Source organism: Lipotes vexillifer, unplaced genomic scaffold (assembly GCF_000442215.2).
Source record: "Lipotes vexillifer unplaced genomic scaffold, Lipotes_vexillifer_v1.1 scaffold683, whole genome shotgun sequence".
Taxonomy (NCBI): Eukaryota; Metazoa; Chordata; class Mammalia; order Artiodactyla; family Lipotidae; genus Lipotes; species Lipotes vexillifer.
The window spans coordinates 933,963-954,323 of record NW_006779881.1 but is presented as its reverse complement, the minus strand read 5'-3'; the positions used below and the strand labels follow the sequence as shown (position 1 = coordinate 954,323).

The window sequence follows — 20,361 nt, the reverse complement described above, 5'->3', positions numbered from 1 at the left end:
TTGAGGGCCTGGGCAGGGACTGATCAGGATGGTCCTTAAATAGAACTGGGGAGAGGGGAGTGGGAGAGACATGGGTCTGAGGGCATGGAGAACTCTGAGTTCAGCCTTGTATCTGCCCGCCTTGCCCTGGACTAACCTGTCTGTCTGCACCTTTTGACCTGAGAAAGAACCCTAGGCTGAGCTGGGTCAGATGCCTGAGGACCTGCTCTGCTATCGACTAGCTCTGTCACCTGGGACAAGACACTTTACCTCTGGAGCCTCACTTTCCCTGTCTGTGAAATGGCCTCCCTCTCACCCCACTTGCTCGCTGTCTTGTGCACAAGGCAGGCGCTTAACACTGCATCATGCTCGGGTGTGCTCTGGGCCTCCTTACCTCTATCATCCCCAACCCCTTTCCCGGGAATGGGCTCTGGGCTTGTCAGGATGCCAGCCAGCTGTTCAACCCCACCCTGGCTGGCCAGTTAATGAGTGACCAGGGAGCTGGAACCCGGCCTATAAAGAGCTGCCAGCTGGGGAAGCAGGTGGGAGCCTGGTGGACAGTGGCGAGACACAGAGGGAACGAGATGGCTCACAGGGCACTGTCAGGGCTGCTGCTGTGTGGGGTTGCTGCGGTCTTCCTGGTACTGCTGCAGGGCGCACAGTCAGTCTACATCCAGGTTTGTCCTGAAGGTCCCCATGGTGAGAGGCTGGGATGGAGAGGGAATGCTGGGCAATTCACTGAGGATAGCTGAGGACCCAGGGCTCAGCCCAACACCCAATCACAGTCCAGGGACACAGCTGGTTGGGGGGAGCAGCTGGGATGCCAATGGTGGCTATGATGGTGATGATAATAACAATTAATTATGGTCGTTCAGCATTGCTCTCCTCAAATGCCCCTCTCAGTCAGAGTTCAGATGTGGAACAAGACGTGATCCCTGCCCTTGAAGAGCCCAGAGGGCAGGGAGACTTCTTTGATGCTCCCACAACTCTCTGTATTCACCCATGTATGGGGAGGAGGGTGGAGGGTCACCAGAAAAAGTTGCCCTGGCTGGTAACTCGAGCTGACATTGCAGGATGAGCAGGAGGTAGCCAGGCACAGAGGTCACTGACTGCTCCAGACAGAGGGCACAGCATATGCAAAGGCCCAGAGAGAAGACAGCAGGGAATCTGGGTCTCCTTCCAGGGCAGCTGTGAGACTAGGAGTCTTCTGGAAACGGGGCCTGCCTGTGGGTGTGGCAGGTTGCTGCTGGGCTCCTGGGTGGCACATTCCTGACTCTGGGCAGGGCCTCCTTGGGAAGGAATAAGGGAATCCTGGGGAGTGGTGTCAGCTTCCCCCTGCAGCCTTGGCTTTGCAGCCCAGCTGGCTAGACTAGGCATTGTCATCATTTTGCCACATCAATTCAAGGGCAATCAGGCAGTTATCGAGGGTGCCCTGGGTACCAGGCACCAGAGAGCAGTGGAGTTTGATTATCTCCATTTGTCAGATGAGGCTCAGAATGGGGAAGAGATAGTCAGCCAGTCGGGAAGAGCTGGGATTTGAAGCAAAGTCCCCTGGCCTTCAGAGCCCACGCCTTGAACCAATGTGCTCCACAGCCCTGCTCGACCTCATCTCCCAGTTAGCCTGTGACACAGGGGTGTGAAGTGCCAGGCACCACCTTCCACGCAGGCAGTCTTCCGAGTGTGACCTTGACTTTCCCACTCCGTGAGAACACGGAAGCTCTGCAGGGCCTGGGGAACCCTGGTCTCCTGGCAGTGCCCCGCCTGCTTCCTGCTCAGGTTTTGATGCCCCCGCATCTCCTCTCTCTCCTCCCCCAGTACCAAGGCTTCCAGGTCCAGCTGGAATCGGTGAAGAAGCTGAATGACCTGGAGGGGCAATGGGCGACCAGCCCTGGCCTGAAAACCCAGAGATCCCAGTCCTCCATGTGCCACGACCTGGCCCTGCCACTGGACCTCCAGCCCATCTGTGCCTCTGGGGAAGCGGACAGCATTTTCCAGGCCTTGAGTGAGTCCCCCCACCCCTGGCAAGCCTCCTGCCCCTCATTCTCTCTCCTCCCCACACCCCAGCTCCTCTACCTCGTGTGGTTTCTGTTAAACACCCAGTGGCTGAGAACAGGGAGATTCAAGAAACTCAAGCCCCTGGCCTCCCCGGTTGGGGCACTGAAATGAGGCATGCCAGGAACTCCTTCAGTCCCCAGCAGCCTGGACGGGGTGATCAGACTACCTCCAAGACTACGCAGATTGGGGGGAAGGGGACACAGGAAACGGACCCATAAAAATGACTGCAATGCAGTGGGATGATGGGGGAGGCACAGTGGGGACACGGGAGAGAGATGGCTCACGTCCACGGTGGCATAAGTGTTACTGAGTCCAACCGCACGACAGGCCAATAAATCAGAGACGAGGTGTTGAGGCATGGAATACAACTTCATTTGGAAAGCCAGCAGACCGAGATGATGGCAGACTAAGGTCTCCAAAAAACTATCTTATCGGGGTTTGGATGCCAGTTTCTTTTATAGAACAGAGATGGGGAGGAGATGAGGAAGTAAATAAAAAGGCCATAAGTTTTGCAAATGTCCCTTGGAATGGCCAGCCTCTAGGAGGGGGTGTGTTAATTTCTTCTTTCTTGCAGCCATCCACAGGGTGGACAGGGTCAGGATGCTTCCCTGAACAATAGCACTTTGGTTTAACATTCAGGCAAAGGGGCAGGGTTCCCCAAGGCAGGCCATTACGTGTAGACAGTATCCTTTCAGTGAACAAAAGCAGCGGAAAGAAGAGGATAAAGTAAAAGAAACAGATCCAACATGTAGTCAGATTTGGCTCTTCCCTGTTACATAACGGGATCTGAAAGGTTTCCAAGACGGGGTGACATCTAAGCTGAAATGTGAGGGATGAAACAGCTGGCCAGGAGAATGCGGCAACTGGCTAGTACTTTTTTTTCTTTTGATTTTATTGGAGTATCATTGATTTACAATATTCTGTTAGTTTCAGGTGTACAGCCAAGTGATTCAGTTATACATACACATCTATTCATTCTTTTTTAGATTCTTTTCTCATATAGGTTATCACAGAATATTGAGTAGAGTTCCCTGTGCTATACAGTAGGTCCTTGTTGGTTATCTATCTTATATATAGTAGTGTGTGTATGTTCATCCCAAGCTCCTGATTTATCCCTCCCCCTCCACTCTTCCCATTTGGAAACCACAAGTTTGTTTTCGACATCTGTTAAGTCTGTTTCTGTTTTGTGAATAAGTTTATTTGTAACTTTTTAAAATTAGATTCCACATGAGTGATAGCATAGGATATTTGTCTTTCTCTGACCTACTTCACTTAGTATGATAATCTCTAGTAGCTAGTATTTATTGAGCACCTACTAAGTGCCAGGCCCCGGGCCAATCTCTTTGCCTGCAAGCTGTCCTCACAACCCCTCTGTCAGGCTGATACAGTCGAGCAGGCAGGAAAACTCAAGCACAGAGTTTAAGTGACTTGCCCAGGCACTGCTAGGAGGACAGAACCTGGGACTTGAGCCCAAGCTGCTCATGCTTCTTCTAAACTTTCTTGCTCTTAATCTATGAGAAGGATGCCAGGCCCCTGCCTCAAACCCTCTCAGAAGCGGGCCTTCTCTGGCTGCCTGGTCAGTGGCTCCTTGGACCACAGATGTTTCAGGTTCAGGTCCAGCTGACCAGTTTTCTCCTCTGCCCAGGTACCATCGCTGCGGATGACTGCGAGCTGTGCGTGAATGTTGCCTGTACTGGCTGCAGCTAAGATGGCCTGGGTGCCCTTGAGCCCACCCTGGACACCGTGCCCACCCCCCCCCCAACCCACTGCCTTCACAGTACCCAGCCCCATCCAGTCTCTGGGGGGCCCGGCCACCACGGTCACCCCCGCCCCCCAGCCCGCCCTGCAGGGCCTGAGCAGCTGGATCTGGCACAAAGCAGTTGGACTGAGGGTTGGAGGAGAGTCTGGCCCCTGAGGCAGCCCTGCTGCTGAATAAAGGTTCCCCACCTACACACAGAGCCAGGCGCCCATTTGTTCATCCCCAGGAGCTACAGGCGGAGCCGCCTAGGAAGCTGGGTGGGTTGGACTCCTGAGTCAGGCATTTCCATGGTTTCCTCGCCTGAGGAGTTGCTCTATTTCATGTTGAAGGAGTGAGGCTCTGGGCGGAAATGAGTGGCCCATGATCACAGGGCTGGGAAGCCACAGGGCACCCAGATCCATCTGACCTCCCAAGCTGAGCTCAAGTCCTGGCCCAGCTGCAGAGCCAGAGCTTCTGTGCTCCTGATGGGGCTGGGGGAAGGACGGGGGGGCTCCCTCCCGTAGGTGGGACTGCGGTGGAGGGGGTGGAGGGAGGAACCACGTGGTGCCCCTTCGGGGCTGATTCTGCTCCCGGGCCTGCCTGAGTTCACCTTTACCCTCCTTCTTGGGCTCCCCGGGACTGCCTGGCCAGCTCCATATGGAAGGCCTTCCTTCCCTCTCACCATCCTAGTGGCCCTAAGGAATATTAATAATACCAGCATCTATTGAGCATTTGCTATACCCTAGGTACTGTTCTAAACTCTCTGTAGGTATTAACCCACCGAGTCCTCACAACAGTTCGGTGAAGCAGGTACTCTTCGTACTACCTGTATGAATGAGGAGACCCAGGTACAGAGAGAACTAATTAGTCCAGGGTCACAGGCTCAGCAAAGTGGCAAAGCAGTCTTCTTCCCAGGAAGTCTGGGCCAGAGTCTATACTCTGAACCATCATGTTACCGCCTCCCTGTGACTCCAGGCCCCAGCTGCAGCTAATGACACCCAAGGGAGGATGCCCTGCAGCCACTGCATTCCCCCAGGGGCCTTCAGTGCTCTACTAAAGGCCAAGAGCCAGACTGGGAATTCCTGGGAGAAGGGCTTTCCACAGAGTGGCTTCCTCCCCGGCCTCTGTCCCTGGCAGCCAGAGAGGAGAAAAGCCAGGTACAAAGGGGCCATGCCCTCTGAACTCAGCTCCCAGGGCCAAGGCCGTGGTGGATTCCCCCAGACCAGCTGCCCAGCTGTGCTCAATCGTCCTGTAACCGCCCAGCCTCCCAGGCCACACCCCACGGAGCTCTGGCTCCTTCCTGTCCCCCCCCCTCCAACAGGCAAGTCTGGCTAGGGGCCTTTGCAATGCCTCCTGCGTCTCTCTGGGCCCCTCCCATCCCTCTATCATCACTGCCCCCCTCCCCATCCCATCCTCTCTCCCCCACGAGGCCAGAGCTTCCTCCCTGCCCTGCATCCTGCAGGCTCTCCATGCCCACCAAGCCAGAGGAACACTGCAGTGCTGCTCCAGCAGTGCCGCTTACCCTTCTGTGCCTCCCCAGTACCAACTCTCAAGTCTAAACTGAGCCCACTCACCATCTGGCCTCGTCTCCCACCTGCCTGGGAAGGAGGCAATAATGGGAACTGCCAATGAGTGAGCACCTGCTGTGTGCCAGGCACAAGGCAGAGCCATCTAGACAGAAATAATAATAATAATAACAGCATCAGCACAGTGCTCACTCACACTGGGCCCGGTGGAGCTCTAAGAGTTTTCCCTGTATTACCTCATTTAATCTTCACTCACCCCTATGAAATAGGGGAGAGAACAGGCTAAGTAACCTGCCCAAAGTCACACAGCTGGTAACAAGCAGTGCCTGGACTGACACCCAGAGAGTCTGGCTCCTGAGTAGGAGCATTAAATAATTCTACCCCACCACCCGTCTCATCAAGCACCCCTGCAACCTTGGGAGGAGGGATCTCCCAAGAGATCAGGGGTGAGCAGGGGTGAGGGGAGCAGAGGACATAGTGAGAACTATGGCTTGGGGTGTGGGCCCTGGGGGGAGGGCAGGAGGCAGTGCTGAAGTGGTCAGGACGGGGCCAGAGTCTGAGGCCCATTGAACACTCTCCAGCCAGGGGCTGATCTCATAGCCCCTCAGTGCTTGTGTTGGTCATCCAAACCAGCACAGGAGCCCACATGTGGCTTAGGGATCATGAAAGAAAAGCAGAAGTTCCACCTCCTCCATTGGTGGTCGTTGGATTCAAGTCTCCTCGGTGTCTGTGAGCGGGGTGCAGTACCGATGCTGGCTTAGCAGGAAGAGCAGGGTTCTTGCACTTAGCACACCAAACCCTGAGCTGGCGAGGGCAGGGTAGGCATTCATAAAGTGGGATGAAAGAAGGAATGAAAGCAACACCAGGAGGACTCTGGAATCTGGTTTATTAACCGCGGGTGGGGGTGGATCTTGGAAAGCACCGGCAGCTCAGATGCGGGCAGGGCCTGGGCCTCCCCAGGCTGCCCTCTCGTCACTCCTCCATTCTGGGTAGGTGGAGCTGCGGGGAGGGGGAGCAGCCTGCGGGGGAGGGACAGAAGGTAGCGAGCACCCGCCATCCTAGCATCCAGCACAGGCAGCGTAGGCACAGATCTCACACGTGCTCGGATCCTCAGCGATGGCCTCTGGACAGGAGAAACGGGCCCCCGTGAGAGCAGCTTCCTCTGCCCAAAGCTCCCGCCCTCCCTTGAGCCAGAGTTTGAACATCCACCACCCAGGAGAAACCCAGGCCTGTCCTCTCAGACCAGCGACGCTTTCCACCCCAAACCAGGACACAAGTACTGCAAGCCAGCCAATCAGGGCGGAGAGCCTACCCAGAAAGGCGATACAGCTGAGACCAGACAAACCAGGACGCACAGCAGAGGGCTTAACAGACCCACCAATCAGAGCAGAGCTCATCCTCGGAATCCCACCAGTCAGAACACACCTCTCCTTCAAGTGCCACCAATCAGGGAATTCCTGGGCCCCGCCCTTCAGAGAGGGGGTTACTTGCCTAGCCTCTCCAGGATCTCCTGGGCATTGGGCTCCTTGCAGAGAGGCTTGAGCTCCTTCGGGAAATCTCAGGGAGCTACAGAGGATGGAAACGAGGGATCCACCAGTATTTTTAGGCCTCCTAGAGGCTCCTGGAGCTGCCGGAGGTCCTTGAGCTTCTTCCCTGACTCCAGAGAAAAGGAGAACTCTCCATCCTGAGAGAGACATGTCCAGGGTGTAAAGCCAGGCTACAGCCTGCTCCCTGGCCGCTTCCCCGAGGACCGCCCCCTCTCCAGCCCCGGTGCTCACACTCAAACAGTGTTTGCGGCACACGGGAGCCAGGTGCTCCACTGCGGGGCAATATAAGGTGGTCAGAGCTCAGAGCCAGACACTGGGCTTGAATCCTGGTTTTGCTCTGCGACCATGGACAGGTCATTACACTCTGGGATCCTAGGGTCTGCCTGTTATATGAGGAATGGAGAAGACAGATGTGAAGCGGCAGGGACACAGTAGGTGCCTATTAGTAGGAGCCACTGTGCTGATTTTTAGGGAGAGGCATAGAGCTGGGACCAAGGCTCAGGCATCCTGAATCCACGGGGCTGTGCCCCAGTTGTCTTCACCCCTGCCTGAGAGCAGTGTGGGCTGATCCCCTGGTCCCTGGCTCCAGCCTCCTGCCTGGCTGATGTTTGAGAAGCAGTAAGAGGCCTCCCGGGGCCTGGCTGTGATAGAATGGGGCCCCTGATGAGTACCAGGCTGACCTACGGCTGGCATCCACACCGATGGGCACACCCTCCCGTCGGGACCTCCAGGCTGTCCAGGTGATTCCTGAGACCCAGGCCAGGGCTTCGGCTGAGGAGGAAGGTCTGGAACTGAATCAAGCTCCTTCACTTCCCAACCATGTGCCCATGCCCAGTTACAGAATCTCTCTGAGGCTCTATTTGACTCCTCTGAAATATGAGACTAATAATCCCTCTTGCCATGGTGATCCTGGCGTCACAGTGACATACTGGAGGAACCTGGTCATGGCAGGCACTCTGTAAATTGGCTAATCACCTGCCTTTCCCAAATTGTTTCTCTTTTCTCTACCTGATGTTCCTTCTCCAAGTTTGAAGAGGAAGGTGTAAGAGGCAGGACTGAGAAGGGGGTCCCTGGGGAAGAGTCTTAGACATACCCCCCACTCCGTCCCCAGAGGGGTGCTCTATCAGGGGACAGGCCTGGGCCCTGGACATAGAGAGCCAGCTGGGCCACAGTAGGGACAGACAATTTACCTTCACGGTGACTCCCCCTGCCAGGGCGGCCCAGGCCCCAAGGAGACACAGTGCGGACAGCAGGAAGGTGTTCATGGCGGCAGCGCCTAAGAGAGGAGTGCAAGCAAGGGGACGCAAGGGGAAAACAGTGGGACTTTTAAAGAGGGCAGGGTTACTGAGTAACCCAGGAGTCTTTGCCAGTGTCTCGTCTGCTTGCTTGTCAACTTAACCTTAATCAGATAAGGCTCAAGACAGCCCTGGCCGGTAAGAAATCAGTCGGGGGAGGCCATCAGAGCCCCAGCCCCTTCCTGGACTCCCACTTTAACTCACGGCTGGGCTGGGTCCTGCATTCAGGACCAGCCACTCACACTCACTGATGGCTCTGGGCCATGCCATGAGCCAGGGTGGGGCTGCAGACCCAGCCCAGCCCTTAAAGAGGGAGGACCAGTGGCAATGCAGGGTGATTAGGGGAGTGGGTGGGCATGAGGAATGGAGGGGCCATTCAACCAGCCAAGGGGCGGGGAAGGTCAAGAAGCTTTCCCAAAGGAGGTTTAGAGAATGGGTGGAGATTTTCTTAGAGAAGGGCCTGAGGGTAGAAGGCCATTTCTTGCAGAGGATACTACACGTGAGACAGCAGGGAGGTGAAATAGGCCTGGAATAATCAAGGAAATGTGAATAATTCAGCCTGGGGGGAGGAGGAGGTTGCCAGGGGGCTTCAAGTGTTAAGAAATGAGATTACCAAGGCAGGCGTTCGGTTTGGCCGCTGTGACTTTGAGGAAGGACTCAGCTCTGCCATCCACAGGCCTGGTTCGAGTCCCATCTACTGCCCCATTCCTGTGTGTGTGAATCTGGACAAATTGTTTCCCTCTCTGAACATCAGGACCCCTTGTATCCTCTCTGGGGACCAATATAATAATACGTACCTCGTGGGGTTATTTTGAGAATTAAATGAGGTTATAAAAATGCTTACCTCAATGCCTGGCATACAGAAAGCACTCAGTAAAAGATCCTTCAGTTATTATTACTTTGATCAACAGCCACAACAGCTTCTGGTCCCCGTTGGCCCCTCTGGAGACCACCTGCCAATCTGAGCCACAGCCTGTTCTTATCTGGTGCTGGGCCTGCTGTCCTGCCTGTCCTGCAGCCTCAGATCATCCTTGGATGTGCTCTTGCCACTCCCCCTCCTGATTCCCTTGCCCCCTGCCCCTCTAACCATCCCCCCCCCACCCCCTGCCCTCACCGTGTCCCTCCTCTTTTTGCTCTGCTTCCCCCAACTAACTCAGCTTAATCTCCCCCACCCTGGCCTTTCCTGCCAGGCTCAACTCTCCCAGCACCCCTGCCTTTGAATATGCTACTCCATCTGCCTGGTAGGCTTTTCCTTCCTTGTCACTAGGTGAACTCCTACTTAAACTTTAAGGCCCAGATCAAATAACCCCCACTGCATCCTCAGCTAAATAACCTCTCTTTGTTCTCACAGAACCAGATACATTCCCCTACTGGGGATCTTGTTGAGTTGGATTACTTGGGTGTGTGTCTCTGCCCCTCTAGACTCTGACCCCCATGAGGACTGCACCCCGGCATAGTGTGTGTTCATTGTATTCTTTTGTGAGCAGAGCCTCCAGGACAGGGAGGAAGGGGAGCCCTGGGAGCTGCTTTGTTCTAATCTACAAACCAATCTGGCTGCAAGCCAGGATGGCTCCAAAGAAAGGAGTGGGGGTGGGAATCCCTGGGTGGGAAAAGTCAACACTGCAGGGGGAATTGGAGGGAACTTCAAAGGGGTTCAGCCCAAGGGAGGGGCAGGAAACACTTGGTCAACCTGCCTTCTCAGGCTAGTCCTCAGAACCAGACTGAGATTCCCTCCATTTTCTAGTGTGTGTGCGTACACTGAGGAGTGTGTGTAAGTTGAAGTGTGTTAGTATATGCAAGGTGTGTGTGTGTGTACGCTGAAGTCTACATGTCCAGTCCAGCCACATGGTGGCCGCTGCTAGCTGAGAGCTGGGTGGGAATGAGCCCCAGCAGAGGGTTAGGGATGGGATAGGGTACCTTAGGGTTACGGATGGAGTTTGGGTTGAAGGTGAGGCTAGAGATACATGTAAGGGTAGAATGTATTGTGATTGGGATGGTGGTGAGCACAGGTAGAGATCAGGAGTGCAGCTGAGGCTGGTGCTGGGGTTGGAATTGGGGCTGGGTGGACTTGAGCTGGGTTAGGGGGAAGGCTGGGTTAAGATCAGTCTTAGGTTACCAACTGGGACTGGAGTTACATTAGGGCAAGACTAAGTAGCAGATAGTGATAGGAGTTCAAGTTAGGACTCAGATCGGGGTTTGGGTCAGTGTCAGGATGGAGCTGAGCTTGGGTGTGGGGTAAGGGTCAGGGTTAGGTTTGGAATCAGGGGTGTAGCTAGGATTGGGTCGATGTGGGGATTGTAGCTGACATGGAGGTTGGTTTGGGGTTAGCTTAGGGTTCTGTGGTAGGGTTAAGGCGGGAGCTGAGTCTGCAGTTTAAGTTGGAGGTGTAGGTGGGGTCTGGGGTTAAGTGCGGGGCTCAGGCTGGACTGGGGTTTGGTTTAGCATGAAGGATGGGGTTCGGCGTGGCCGCTGTGGGCTGCAGGAGCCCTGTTTCTGGCTCCCTTTGGCTTTTCAGTCTTTCCCCTCCTAAGTTACAGCGGGATTGGGGGTAAAGGGAGGGGCCTCTGGTTCCTGAAGCCTCTTTCTCCCATAACCCCTTAGCCGGGGCTTACCTGCTGCAAGGCTGGGGTGGAGTGGGTGTGTGGGAGTGATGTGGCTCCACACTGTGGGAAAGAGGAAACGGCTCATAGGCCTCAGCACTTTGGGCCCTGCCCTACCCAACCCTACCTCTGACATCTCCCCTGGGAACTGTGAACCAACGCCCCTCCCTCCCCTGCCAATTCCCTGGCCCAGCCTGGGCCCAGGTGTGAGTTCAGACCCCCTCCCTCCTCTCCTGCATCGAAGCTGCTGGATCTTGGGGTCCTCTTGGAAGCCTGGGGTTCTGGATCACCCCAGGCCCCCACCTGAGTCCTGTGGCCTCAGTTCCCCAGCACCCCAACACCCCTCATCATTTCTTACGGGTGGTGAGTGGGTCTGGGTTGTTTGGGCGCCTCACATCCAAAGGCCACCCCTTCTGGCAAACTCTCACACCTCCATAGCCTCCCAGGCCATGCCACCTCTACCTGCCTCCCCACCTGAAAACCCATCAGTGGCTGCCCCAAACCTTCAGAAGGAAGCCCAGACTCCCTGGCCTGGCATTCAAGGCCCATCATGGTCAGGCCCCTGCTCACCCTTTACCCAGGATCCCGAAAGACTCCCTAGGAGTGGGCCAGGAAGAAGAGGCCCATACCTGGGGTGCTGTAGGTGAAAAAGCTCCAGCTTTGGAGCCAGGCAGCCCTGGGTTAGAGTCCTAGCTCCATCAGTGAACAGCTGTGTGCCCTTTCTGAACCTCAGTTTTTGCATCAGAAAAATGGAGACAGTAACAACTACACTGTGAATTTTGGGTTGCCGAGAAAACTTTCCTCGCTGACTTCCAGCCCCAGCAAGCCTGTGTTAAGACCATCCCCACACCACCTCTGGGCTCCACCAGCCTCCTATACTTTCCCCTTATAAAACCTACCAAACTAACTGTCCTGCCCACTTTCCTACGAGCTTCTGAGAGCAGAGCCTGTGTCTTGCTCCATCGTGGCCCCAGTACCCATACAAGGCCTGGCCCTTAGTGGGTACCCCCGATCTCTCAGGAGACCAGGAAGGCTGTGGTATTAGTAATAATCATAACATTAATAATAGCAGCGAATGTTGATCAAACACTCGCTCTAGGCTACGTGCTTTACAGGTGTGAAAACCAGACCCAGCCCTGCAGCCCAGTCACCCCTCACCCACTGCTGGCAGCTGCCTGGGTTTCCCCTGCTGTCAGGCCGCCCTCTGGTCTCTGTGAGGATGCTGATGCCATTCCTTTTGGCCTTGAGATTGTTGAACTCTTGTGTTTGGGTGACCTCGTCATGGTTCCAGTGTGCCTGTTAAAGTTGGGTCCACTGAGGCCCAGCCCTCCCAGGCCTGGCTCTGCTTCCCTGCAGGCTGGAGGCCTCAGCTGACCCTAGGAAGAAAGGCCTGGAACAGAGCCCAGGTGGGAGTCTGAAGACTCCCATATGGATCTGCGTGACCATGAAGAGGCTGTGGCCCACATTTTACAGCCTCCGCATCCTGCTTGCAAACATGTCCTGGAGGTTCTTCTGAGAGCCCAGAACTGCCTGAGGAAGGCATCACGATGTATGTGAACCTCCCAATAGCTCTGGGAATACATAAGAAATCACTATAGACCCCCATTTTATAGGTGGGCACACTGAAGCTCAGAGGCCCAGAGAGGGTAAGAAACCATGACTTTCCTGAGGGTGCGGACAGAAGCTCCGGGAGCAGTTTCACTGGTGGCTCTCTGTACGAGGGCACCCAGACAACAGAGAGGGAAGCACAGACACAAGTGTGGGGCCAGCTCAGCCTAGAGGAAGGCACAACTTTTCAGACTCATTGCCAGGTGGACTTGGCACCAGCTGCAGTCACAAAGCTGTAAATTCCAGAACAGAGGCCAGTTCTCACAAGTGCCAAAGAAAAGCTAAACTTCTATTCGGTTCATACCTCCTGTCCTGTCTTCCCAGCCCCAGACCCCCATCTCTGGGGAAGGAGAACAAGAAAGGCACAACCACTGAGTCAGACCCTGTTTTACAGGGCAGCGATACCCGTTGTACAGAGGAGGAAACCAGGCTCCTGGGAGAGTGCCCAGGGCCACAGAGAAAGTGGATGGCTGAGTGGGAATTTGAAGCCTGTTGGCTTGAGCCCAAGTCCAGGCAGGGGTGGAGGGCTCCCTCCCCTCCCCCAGGGGCTGGGGCGGGCAGAATCCTTCCTGTGATGCTCTGCGGGGGGCGGGGCAGCTGGGGAGTAGACAGAGGGTGTGTCTGTTTGTTTGCTCAGCAGTGTCATCTCACATCCCCAGGGCCTGGCCGGGACAAGGCACTGGGGGAGCTCCATTCACCATCTGCTCCCTACATGGCAGGGTTTCCTCCTGCCACACCCTGGCCTGCTCTGGGCATTGGCCACGAAAACAACCCATCACACCCGAAGGCTGTCAGGGAAGGAGGGAGACCCACCTGGAGCTCTTGCCATGTGCCCCAGAGCCCACAGGCTAGAGGGAGGATAGGACACGGGCACAAACTCCCTGGGGCTCCGCAGGGAGAAAAGGTCCCCCCGTGGCCTGGTCTGGGGATGCTAGCCAGACCAGGTGGCATTTGAACTGGGAGGATTTGATCAATGGGAGGATTTGGACCCACAGAGATGGGGGCTATATGGCAAAGGCCTGGCAACAGGAAGCACACAGGGGAAGGGAGGGAGGATGGGCTGAAGCAGAGAGTGTCTCAAGAGGGGCTGTGGGTGGGCAGCCGGAGGAAGCTTTAAACACCAGGCTAAGGCATTTTGCCCTTCACCCGGTGACAGTGGGAAGCTAGGGGAAGACCATGAGAAGAGCTGTGATTTAGAAAGATCATCATGGCCCTTGGTGTTGGGAGCGGACTGTCTAGGTATGGCTGCTGCACTGGTCCAGGAGGGAAGGGGTGTGTCCCACCCCCAGCAGTACCCTGGGAGGGCCAGGGGTGATTGGAAGGATGATGTGCTGGGGAATCCATGGGTCTTGGTGTGTGCAAGAGAAGCAAGGGAGGAGGGCAGACAGGGAAGGCAGATGGGTCCTTGGGACCAATAGCGTGCCAGGGCCCGTGCTGGCTGCTTCCATCTGACTTCTCATGGATGATCCCATCAACACTTTAATCCCATTATACAGATGAGGAGACTGAGGCTCAGAGAGAGCAACGTCTTGCCCAGATGGAACTTTAGGTTCTTTTGACTCCAGAGTTCGTGTTCTTTCCATTGCCTCATGTATTTTTCTGGGCTTTGACGCCTGCAGAAAACACGATCAGCCACAGGACAGCAACTCACAATGGACCAGCTTCTGGTCCGGCCAGGAAGCTTTGCGGGGTTCAAGGAGGAGGGTAGGAGCTGCCTGGGGGCAGGAGCAGGTATAGATAGATCTGGGATCCAGTCCAAAGGGCCATAGTGGGGAGAAGCAGTGACAGCGGCCAGGCCAGGTATGTGATGAGAAAAGGGGAAGAATTCATCTGTATTGGACTTGCAGGGCCTAACCCTGAGTGTGCCTGGGAACCCGGCTCTATCCCAGGCAAATGTCTCCGGGGACGTGGGCTGCTGGGGAAGACTCGAGTGGCTAACAAGGTTAGGAAGGGAGGAAGAAGCCAGAACCTGAGTGGGGAGCCATCCCACCCTCCCTGCCCTGGGCAGAATGCTTTCTCTCCTGTCTGTGGCTTATGATCACACACAGACACACTGAGGCACACAGTCGCAATCATGGAGGCGACACAATCACATATCCAGGCACAGACACATGAGCACACAATTACAAGACACACAAGCACAAACATACAAGGTCTGGCTCACACACACGGAGGGCCTCATGAGCACAATCAGAGTCACACAAGCACTCACAGTTACCCTGACTTATAGGACCTACACCGCACCCCCCCACCCAGTCACAGAGCTCATGCACTCACACGTTCTCACACGGAACCAGAGGACCGTTCCCAGGAAGGCCTCTGCCTATGGACGTCACTGAGGCATGGGAAGGGTGGGAAGTGCCCTCGGACGTCTTTATTGCCATTGTCTGGGACAGGAAGTTGCCCCTCTGACATTCTGGGGGCTGCGTCATGAGAGGGGTGGCCTTCACCCAGTGACATCAGCTCAGGGCCCCGTGCTAGGGTAGGGTGGGTTGGGATGGGTGTGGTGAATGGCCCTGAGGGAGATCAAGGGCAACTGGGGAGTGCTGTGGAAGAGGCCATAGCCCTCGGTGGGAAGAGCAAACCGGAATAAGGCAGCTCTGGGTTCCTGTTCCCTTGCCAACCTCTCACTGATGGTGACCTGGGGCAAATGACTTCACCTCTCTGAGTGGCAATGTCCAGCAGTAAAAGGAAGATAATGACATCAACCTCCAAGGTTAACTGGGAGTGCTAACTCAGATAATTGCTGTCAAGTACTGGGTACAGGGCCTGGCAAATAGTGGCAATAATCATAATGTTTGTGACGGCCCCAGGACTTGCTGTGTGAGTGTGTGTGGGCTCAGAGGCAGGGCTGGGAGGACAAGGGTAGACGCCCCGTGGCAAGGTGTGCGACAGGCCCGGCCACTTGCCTAAACAAGACATCAACTGGTCCCAGGAATGCAGAGCCTCAGGAAACTCAGAGCTGGGGTTGATGGTGGGGTGACCTTCCCCACCCTAATCTCAGAGTAGGTGACAGTGGGCATCAGGAGGGCTGGGCCCAGGCAGCGGACTCAGAGGCCACTCTGCAGTGGGCACCCCCAGTATGTTTATCGCCGAGGACTAGAGGGCTCCTCAGCTCCCTCCAGCAAGCTCTGACTTGGGAGCAGGGCTGGCCACTGGGGTCCCTACCTGTGTGTAGGAGCTCCCAGCTCTGGGGGCTGCAGAGGAAGAAAACACAGCCCCTGTGGTAAAGGAAACCTTCGCAACAAGGAAAGGCACACAGCTGGCAGCCCTGCGCCCTCTGGCGGCCTCCCGTGCTCACTGCGGCCTCATGGCTTTGTTCTAAGGCTCCCCGTTCTTTGCCCTGTAAGGACTGACAGCACAGCGCACTGCAGTGTAGACCCTGGGGCTGGATGGCCTGGGTTTGAAATCCCGGCTCTCCTGCTCCAGCTATTATTACCTCTACCACTTACGAGCGGATGATCCTGGGCAGGTGACTTAATCTCTTTGTGGCTCAGATTTTTCCTTTGCAATAGGTTGATAACAATAGTATCTACCACACAGTTGTTTTGAAGGCGAAATCTGATAACCCACAAGTACTTAGAATAAGTAATGTGAAGTAACAAGGAATACATGGTGGCTGTCCTACTCTGGACTTCCAGGGTCAGCGTTGTTGAAGGCACAGCTTGAGGGCTGGGTCAAAGCAGCCTTGACCTGGGGTTAGACTCCGGCTCTGGTGCACTTACCAAATGTGTGCTTTGCACATGTTGACTAGTTGCTTATCATGTGAGGGAGAGACAAAGGGAGGTAAGTCCAAAATCCTCTGGAAAACCCTTTAGGAAGGCACCACACTGGGGAAAAACACACCATCTCAATAAGCCCAACATGGCCATTTTTCCTAATTTTTGGTTACAGTCTGTCTTGGAAGTAGCTGGCTTGCATCCAAGTGCAATGTTGTACAGAATGTGTATCTTTACCCACTGGAACGACACTCAGTGGTGAGATGCTCAGGCAGAGAGGCACCTGGAAGTAGACATCGGTTATGGTCTCAGGTTTGAATCTTCCAACTCGTACTCACTGAGGGGCACATGTTCATCACAGGTAGATACTATCACATTAAGATTTCCCTTATTTCTCTTTTTGGCCAAGTGTGTCTAATTAAATTCCCATGGTTTGATCGAATGCATTCAGCATGCTGCTGCCTTGTGCCTTACCTCTCTAAAGCAGTTTGCTTTTCTGTAAGGTGGAGCAATAACTACAGTAACTACTACAGCACCACGTTCTTGTGTAGATCAAGACAATGTGTGAGGAATTTTAAATTCCTGCCAGGAAGATGACTCTCCACTCCTCCCCTTCCCCCAAATTTCCCCTAACTAATGTATGACTTTGAGCAAGTCACTTCCCCCTCTGGGTCTCAATGTTCTCAACAGCAAAATGTGGGTGTTTTATAATATTAGATGATTTCAAAGGCCCCTCCCAGCTTGAAGCTTTCAAGATAGTTCTGTGATCCTAGGGCATTTTGATGCGGTCAACCATTCTATGAATGCTAACTGATGCTTACGTGGTTCTTCCAGGACTGCTTTGTCTGACTGGTAAGGGCACATCTATAAACAGCAGCCCTTAACACACTGCAACATGGTAAAGCCTTAAGAATGAAACATGCATCTTTATGATCTTTTTTTATTTGATCAGCACAAAGGTGCACTTTAGCTGTGCCTGAATCAGCACAAAGTGACCAGATCTAACCATGCCACCTACTACAGTCTTTCAGAGGCACTGATGGAAAAGCAAAGCTCCTCGAAGTCACACACACATACACACAGGATGGGTAGGCACTATACCTGGGTGGAGCAAAAGGAAATGGGCTTTGGAGTCAGGCCCAGAGTGAATGATCCCAGATCCTCCACTACCTATGAGAACTTAATTAAGGCAAGTTAATCTTTCTGAGCCTCAGTTTCCCATCGGTAAAATGGTTAAAAATAGGTTTTCCTGACAGTGTTGTATGGGTTAAGTTAAAGTAGTGAGGGGTCCTGAGCAGGATCATGGGATTGGTGGGAATCTCTCCCCTTCCTGAGACAGACCGCAGCTTCAAGTCCACTTCCACCAGTGTCATTAGTCTGCCCATTGGTAGCCCCTCTGAGCCTGTTTCCACCATCAGGTCGGGACACCAGCACTCATCCCAACTCCAGGGATTGCTGGTGCTTGGCTCTTAACTAGCAAACCGTCACTTCTTTGGCTTCAACCTCACCCTGTGCCCATGCTAATCTAGCTTCCATGCCTGGCTCAGAGCAGTGGTATAAATGGAAAACACCTTCTCCCGCTGAGTCCTTTGAAAACTCAACTTAAAAAGCCCATGCCCACCCCAAGGCTCTCCTAAGCCAATGCCCTAGCCTCAGCATGACCTAACTGCTCACCAACAGAATCTTGCCTTGCCAGGGGGCATCTTCAGAGTAGCTTCCCTGGGCAAGTTCCCTGGGCTGGCATTTGCTCCCTGTCCTGGGTAAGTCTGTACCCCTTAGAGCCAGGAACTGTGGCTTTTTCATCTCTAAATTTCTCATGGGAAGGGCTGACACAGTGTGGGCTCAGCAAATGTTAAGAAGCTGCACTTTCACCTTTTGGAAAGAGCACTCTGGGAAGGCAGTGCCGGGGCAGGACTAGAGTCCAGGGTGGGGTAGGGACTGGGGTATATTCCACTGGAAGTAATAGAGGACGGTGTAAAAGGACGCTGGAGTCAAAGGATCTGGATTCCAACCTTAGCTCTACCACTTGCCAACAAAGGATCTGGGGAAGCCATTATACCTCTACTTGAGTTGCTCCCACATGTAAGACGAGGATAACAATATCTACTTAGCACAGCATGTGGCACATACTGAGTACTTTTTATGTTCCAGATGCTGTTCTAAATGCCTAAATTAATTTAATCCCTCTACAACTCTAGGAGGTAGGTATCATTCTCATTTTATAGGCACTGTAAATGAGGAAAATGAAAGCTCAGACAAATGAAATCATTTCCTCAAGTTCACAGAGCAAGTGAGATGTTCAATAAACAGCAGCAATGACTGTTCTCAGGCAGCAGTACACGGGACACAATCTCTGAGACCCCAAGGAATGACTAGCTCCAGGCTTTCTGCTTCTGGCCTAGCTCCAATCTTGTTCCCTCAACTGCAGCAAATGACACAGACCAATTGGTGTTGTAAATAGAGTTAACATAATATATTTATTTTAAGTGCCATTCATGCATATCACTTCTGGCAGCAACAATCCTAATGACACTTGGGATATTTCTTTACAGCACTAAACAGTTACAAAGAATGGGTGCTGTTCATGATAGAGGCAAAATATGAAATCGTGCAATAGCAAAACTGTAGAAACATTAAAACACTGACTGTCCAACAGCAGTACAGAGAGCAGATTGTGTCTGCACAAAAAGCCAATGCATTTTCATCACATATATACAATATAGATATGTACACATCACCCTCTGAATGAACAATATCAAAATACTCTATTCCATTTGAAATAATCCCCAGATTGATTCCCTCCCACTTCAAAGGACATCTGAGAGACATGTATTTACAAGAACATACATGAATACATTTACATTTCAAAAACTGCCACAAATGCCAGTCGGATTATTCTCCTGGACAGAGTACCCCCATTTGATTATATGCATTTATGATTATTTTCCCCAAAAGTCTTCAGTCAATTTAAGCCCAAGACAGAACTTGCTCTGCATTTACAACTACCAACTGAGATGGCCACTAGAGGGATGCTCTGCACCTCACTAGGGAGCCTTGTCTGGCTGGAGCCCGTGAGAAAGCCTGTCCTGGGCTCCCTGGCCACATGAATCACTAGTGTGGGATGGGTCTGGATGGAGGCTCTGCCTCCAGGGCCATTCATGGTAAGCTTAAATTCTCACAAAAATATTGATCACTGCAAATCAGTAAATGATTACCAAATGGGAAATTAGCTCCACACAATTTGTAACATCTTCATCAGCGGTTTCTACTTGAATAACTCAGTATAAGCTACTGCATTCTAATACCCAAATTGTTTAAAGTGCACACTGCTACCCATACAATTTATAGTTTCAAAACAGCTATTTTGGTATCTAGAGAACCGTGACTTGAGCAGACTACTGAGAATCACCCCCTTTTTTCCAAGCTTTTACTCTGCAGGCTGCTATCTCATCTTGATTGGCTGCCTTTCCAGAATCCTCTGATTTTTACTGATCCAAGGGGCTGGAACTGAGTTTCCTTTTTCATGCCAAGCAGGATCCAAACAACAGGAATATAAAGCCCTTCCCTCCTCCCCAACCTCACCAACCTTTACCATGGCTGGCTTCCCAGTGATTCATTCAAGGCAACACTCCACTAAAAAAAATACCCAAAGACGTTCGCAAACACTCTCACATACACACACAGAGAAACAAAGGTGTTTGTTTAGTTCAAGTAGAGATTACTCAACCACAGAATCAGTAAGGGTAATTAATAGGCATGGCTGATAGAGACTAGAGATGCTAAAAAGCAACCAGTGAGCAGTTAGTACTCCTTGATTTGATGGAACATCGTTTCCCCATTAGAACTGAAAAATTCTGCTTTTTTCTTCTGGTCTAAAGAACCAATTCAAAATCTATTCATTAAAAAAAGAAATCTCATTTCTCTTAGTTTCATTACAAAACTAAGACAATCAATCCATGCAAAGTAACTGTGAAATAAAACAAAACAAAAAACCAACAACTAATAAAAACCCCTAAGAGGCAGGCTGCATTTCAAAGAAAGGAACCAAACATCATGCATACACAGACACACAGGACAACAGAAACAGCAGGCCACTCAACAGTAACTGCACTGAAGACTGAGGCAAATAAAATCCATGTGTGGCTCTACCCTCCTTTCAGTGCTTCCTAAATGGAAAGAGAATGAGGGGGAAACTTGCTATACAAACACTGCCCTGCTGTTCCGTTGCCCAAATGAACTCTGATTCAAATTCCAGAAAATCCTACTTAGCAAATAAGTCTCAATTAGCAGGAAT

At 52.9% G+C, this 20,361-nt stretch overlaps 2 protein-coding genes across 2 annotated transcripts; one reads left to right on the top strand and one right to left on the bottom strand.

Annotated features, from left to right (window-relative positions):
* The first annotated feature begins 547 nt into the window (after positions 1-547).
* Positions 548-3,783, top strand: GUCA2B (guanylate cyclase activator 2B). The gene is made up of 3 exons (XM_007453021.1): positions 548-656; positions 1,795-1,981; positions 3,680-3,783. Exons 1-3 carry the CDS (start codon positions 564-566, stop codon positions 3,739-3,741), a joined length of 342 nt encoding a protein of 113 aa, XP_007453083.1. The 5' UTR covers positions 548-563; the 3' UTR covers positions 3,742-3,783.
* Positions 3,784-6,356: 2,573 nt separating this feature from the next.
* On the bottom strand, positions 6,357-8,110 carry GUCA2A (guanylate cyclase activator 2A). Its single transcript, XM_007453020.1, is given in 5 exon segments — positions 6,357-6,421; positions 6,790-6,844; positions 6,846-6,916; positions 6,919-6,982; positions 8,036-8,110. Coding segments are annotated over 5 exon segments (330 nt in total).
* Between the last annotated feature and the right edge of the window lie 12,251 nt (positions 8,111-20,361).

What these genes read in the sequence shown, in the direction of transcription:
- GUCA2B (XM_007453021.1), top strand. Translation starts at nt 564, where the DNA reads ATGGCTCACAGGGCACTGTCAGGGCTGCTGCTGTGTGGGGTTGCTGCG. An exon ending in CACAGTCAGTCTACATCCAG is followed by an intron (nt 657 to 1,794) that starts GTTTGTCCTGAA and finishes CTCCTCCCCCAG; the next exon opens with TACCAAGGCTTCCAGGTCCA. An exon ending in CAGCATTTTCCAGGCCTTGA is followed by an intron (nt 1,982 to 3,679) that starts GTGAGTCCCCCC and finishes TCCTCTGCCCAG; the next exon opens with GTACCATCGCTGCGGATGAC.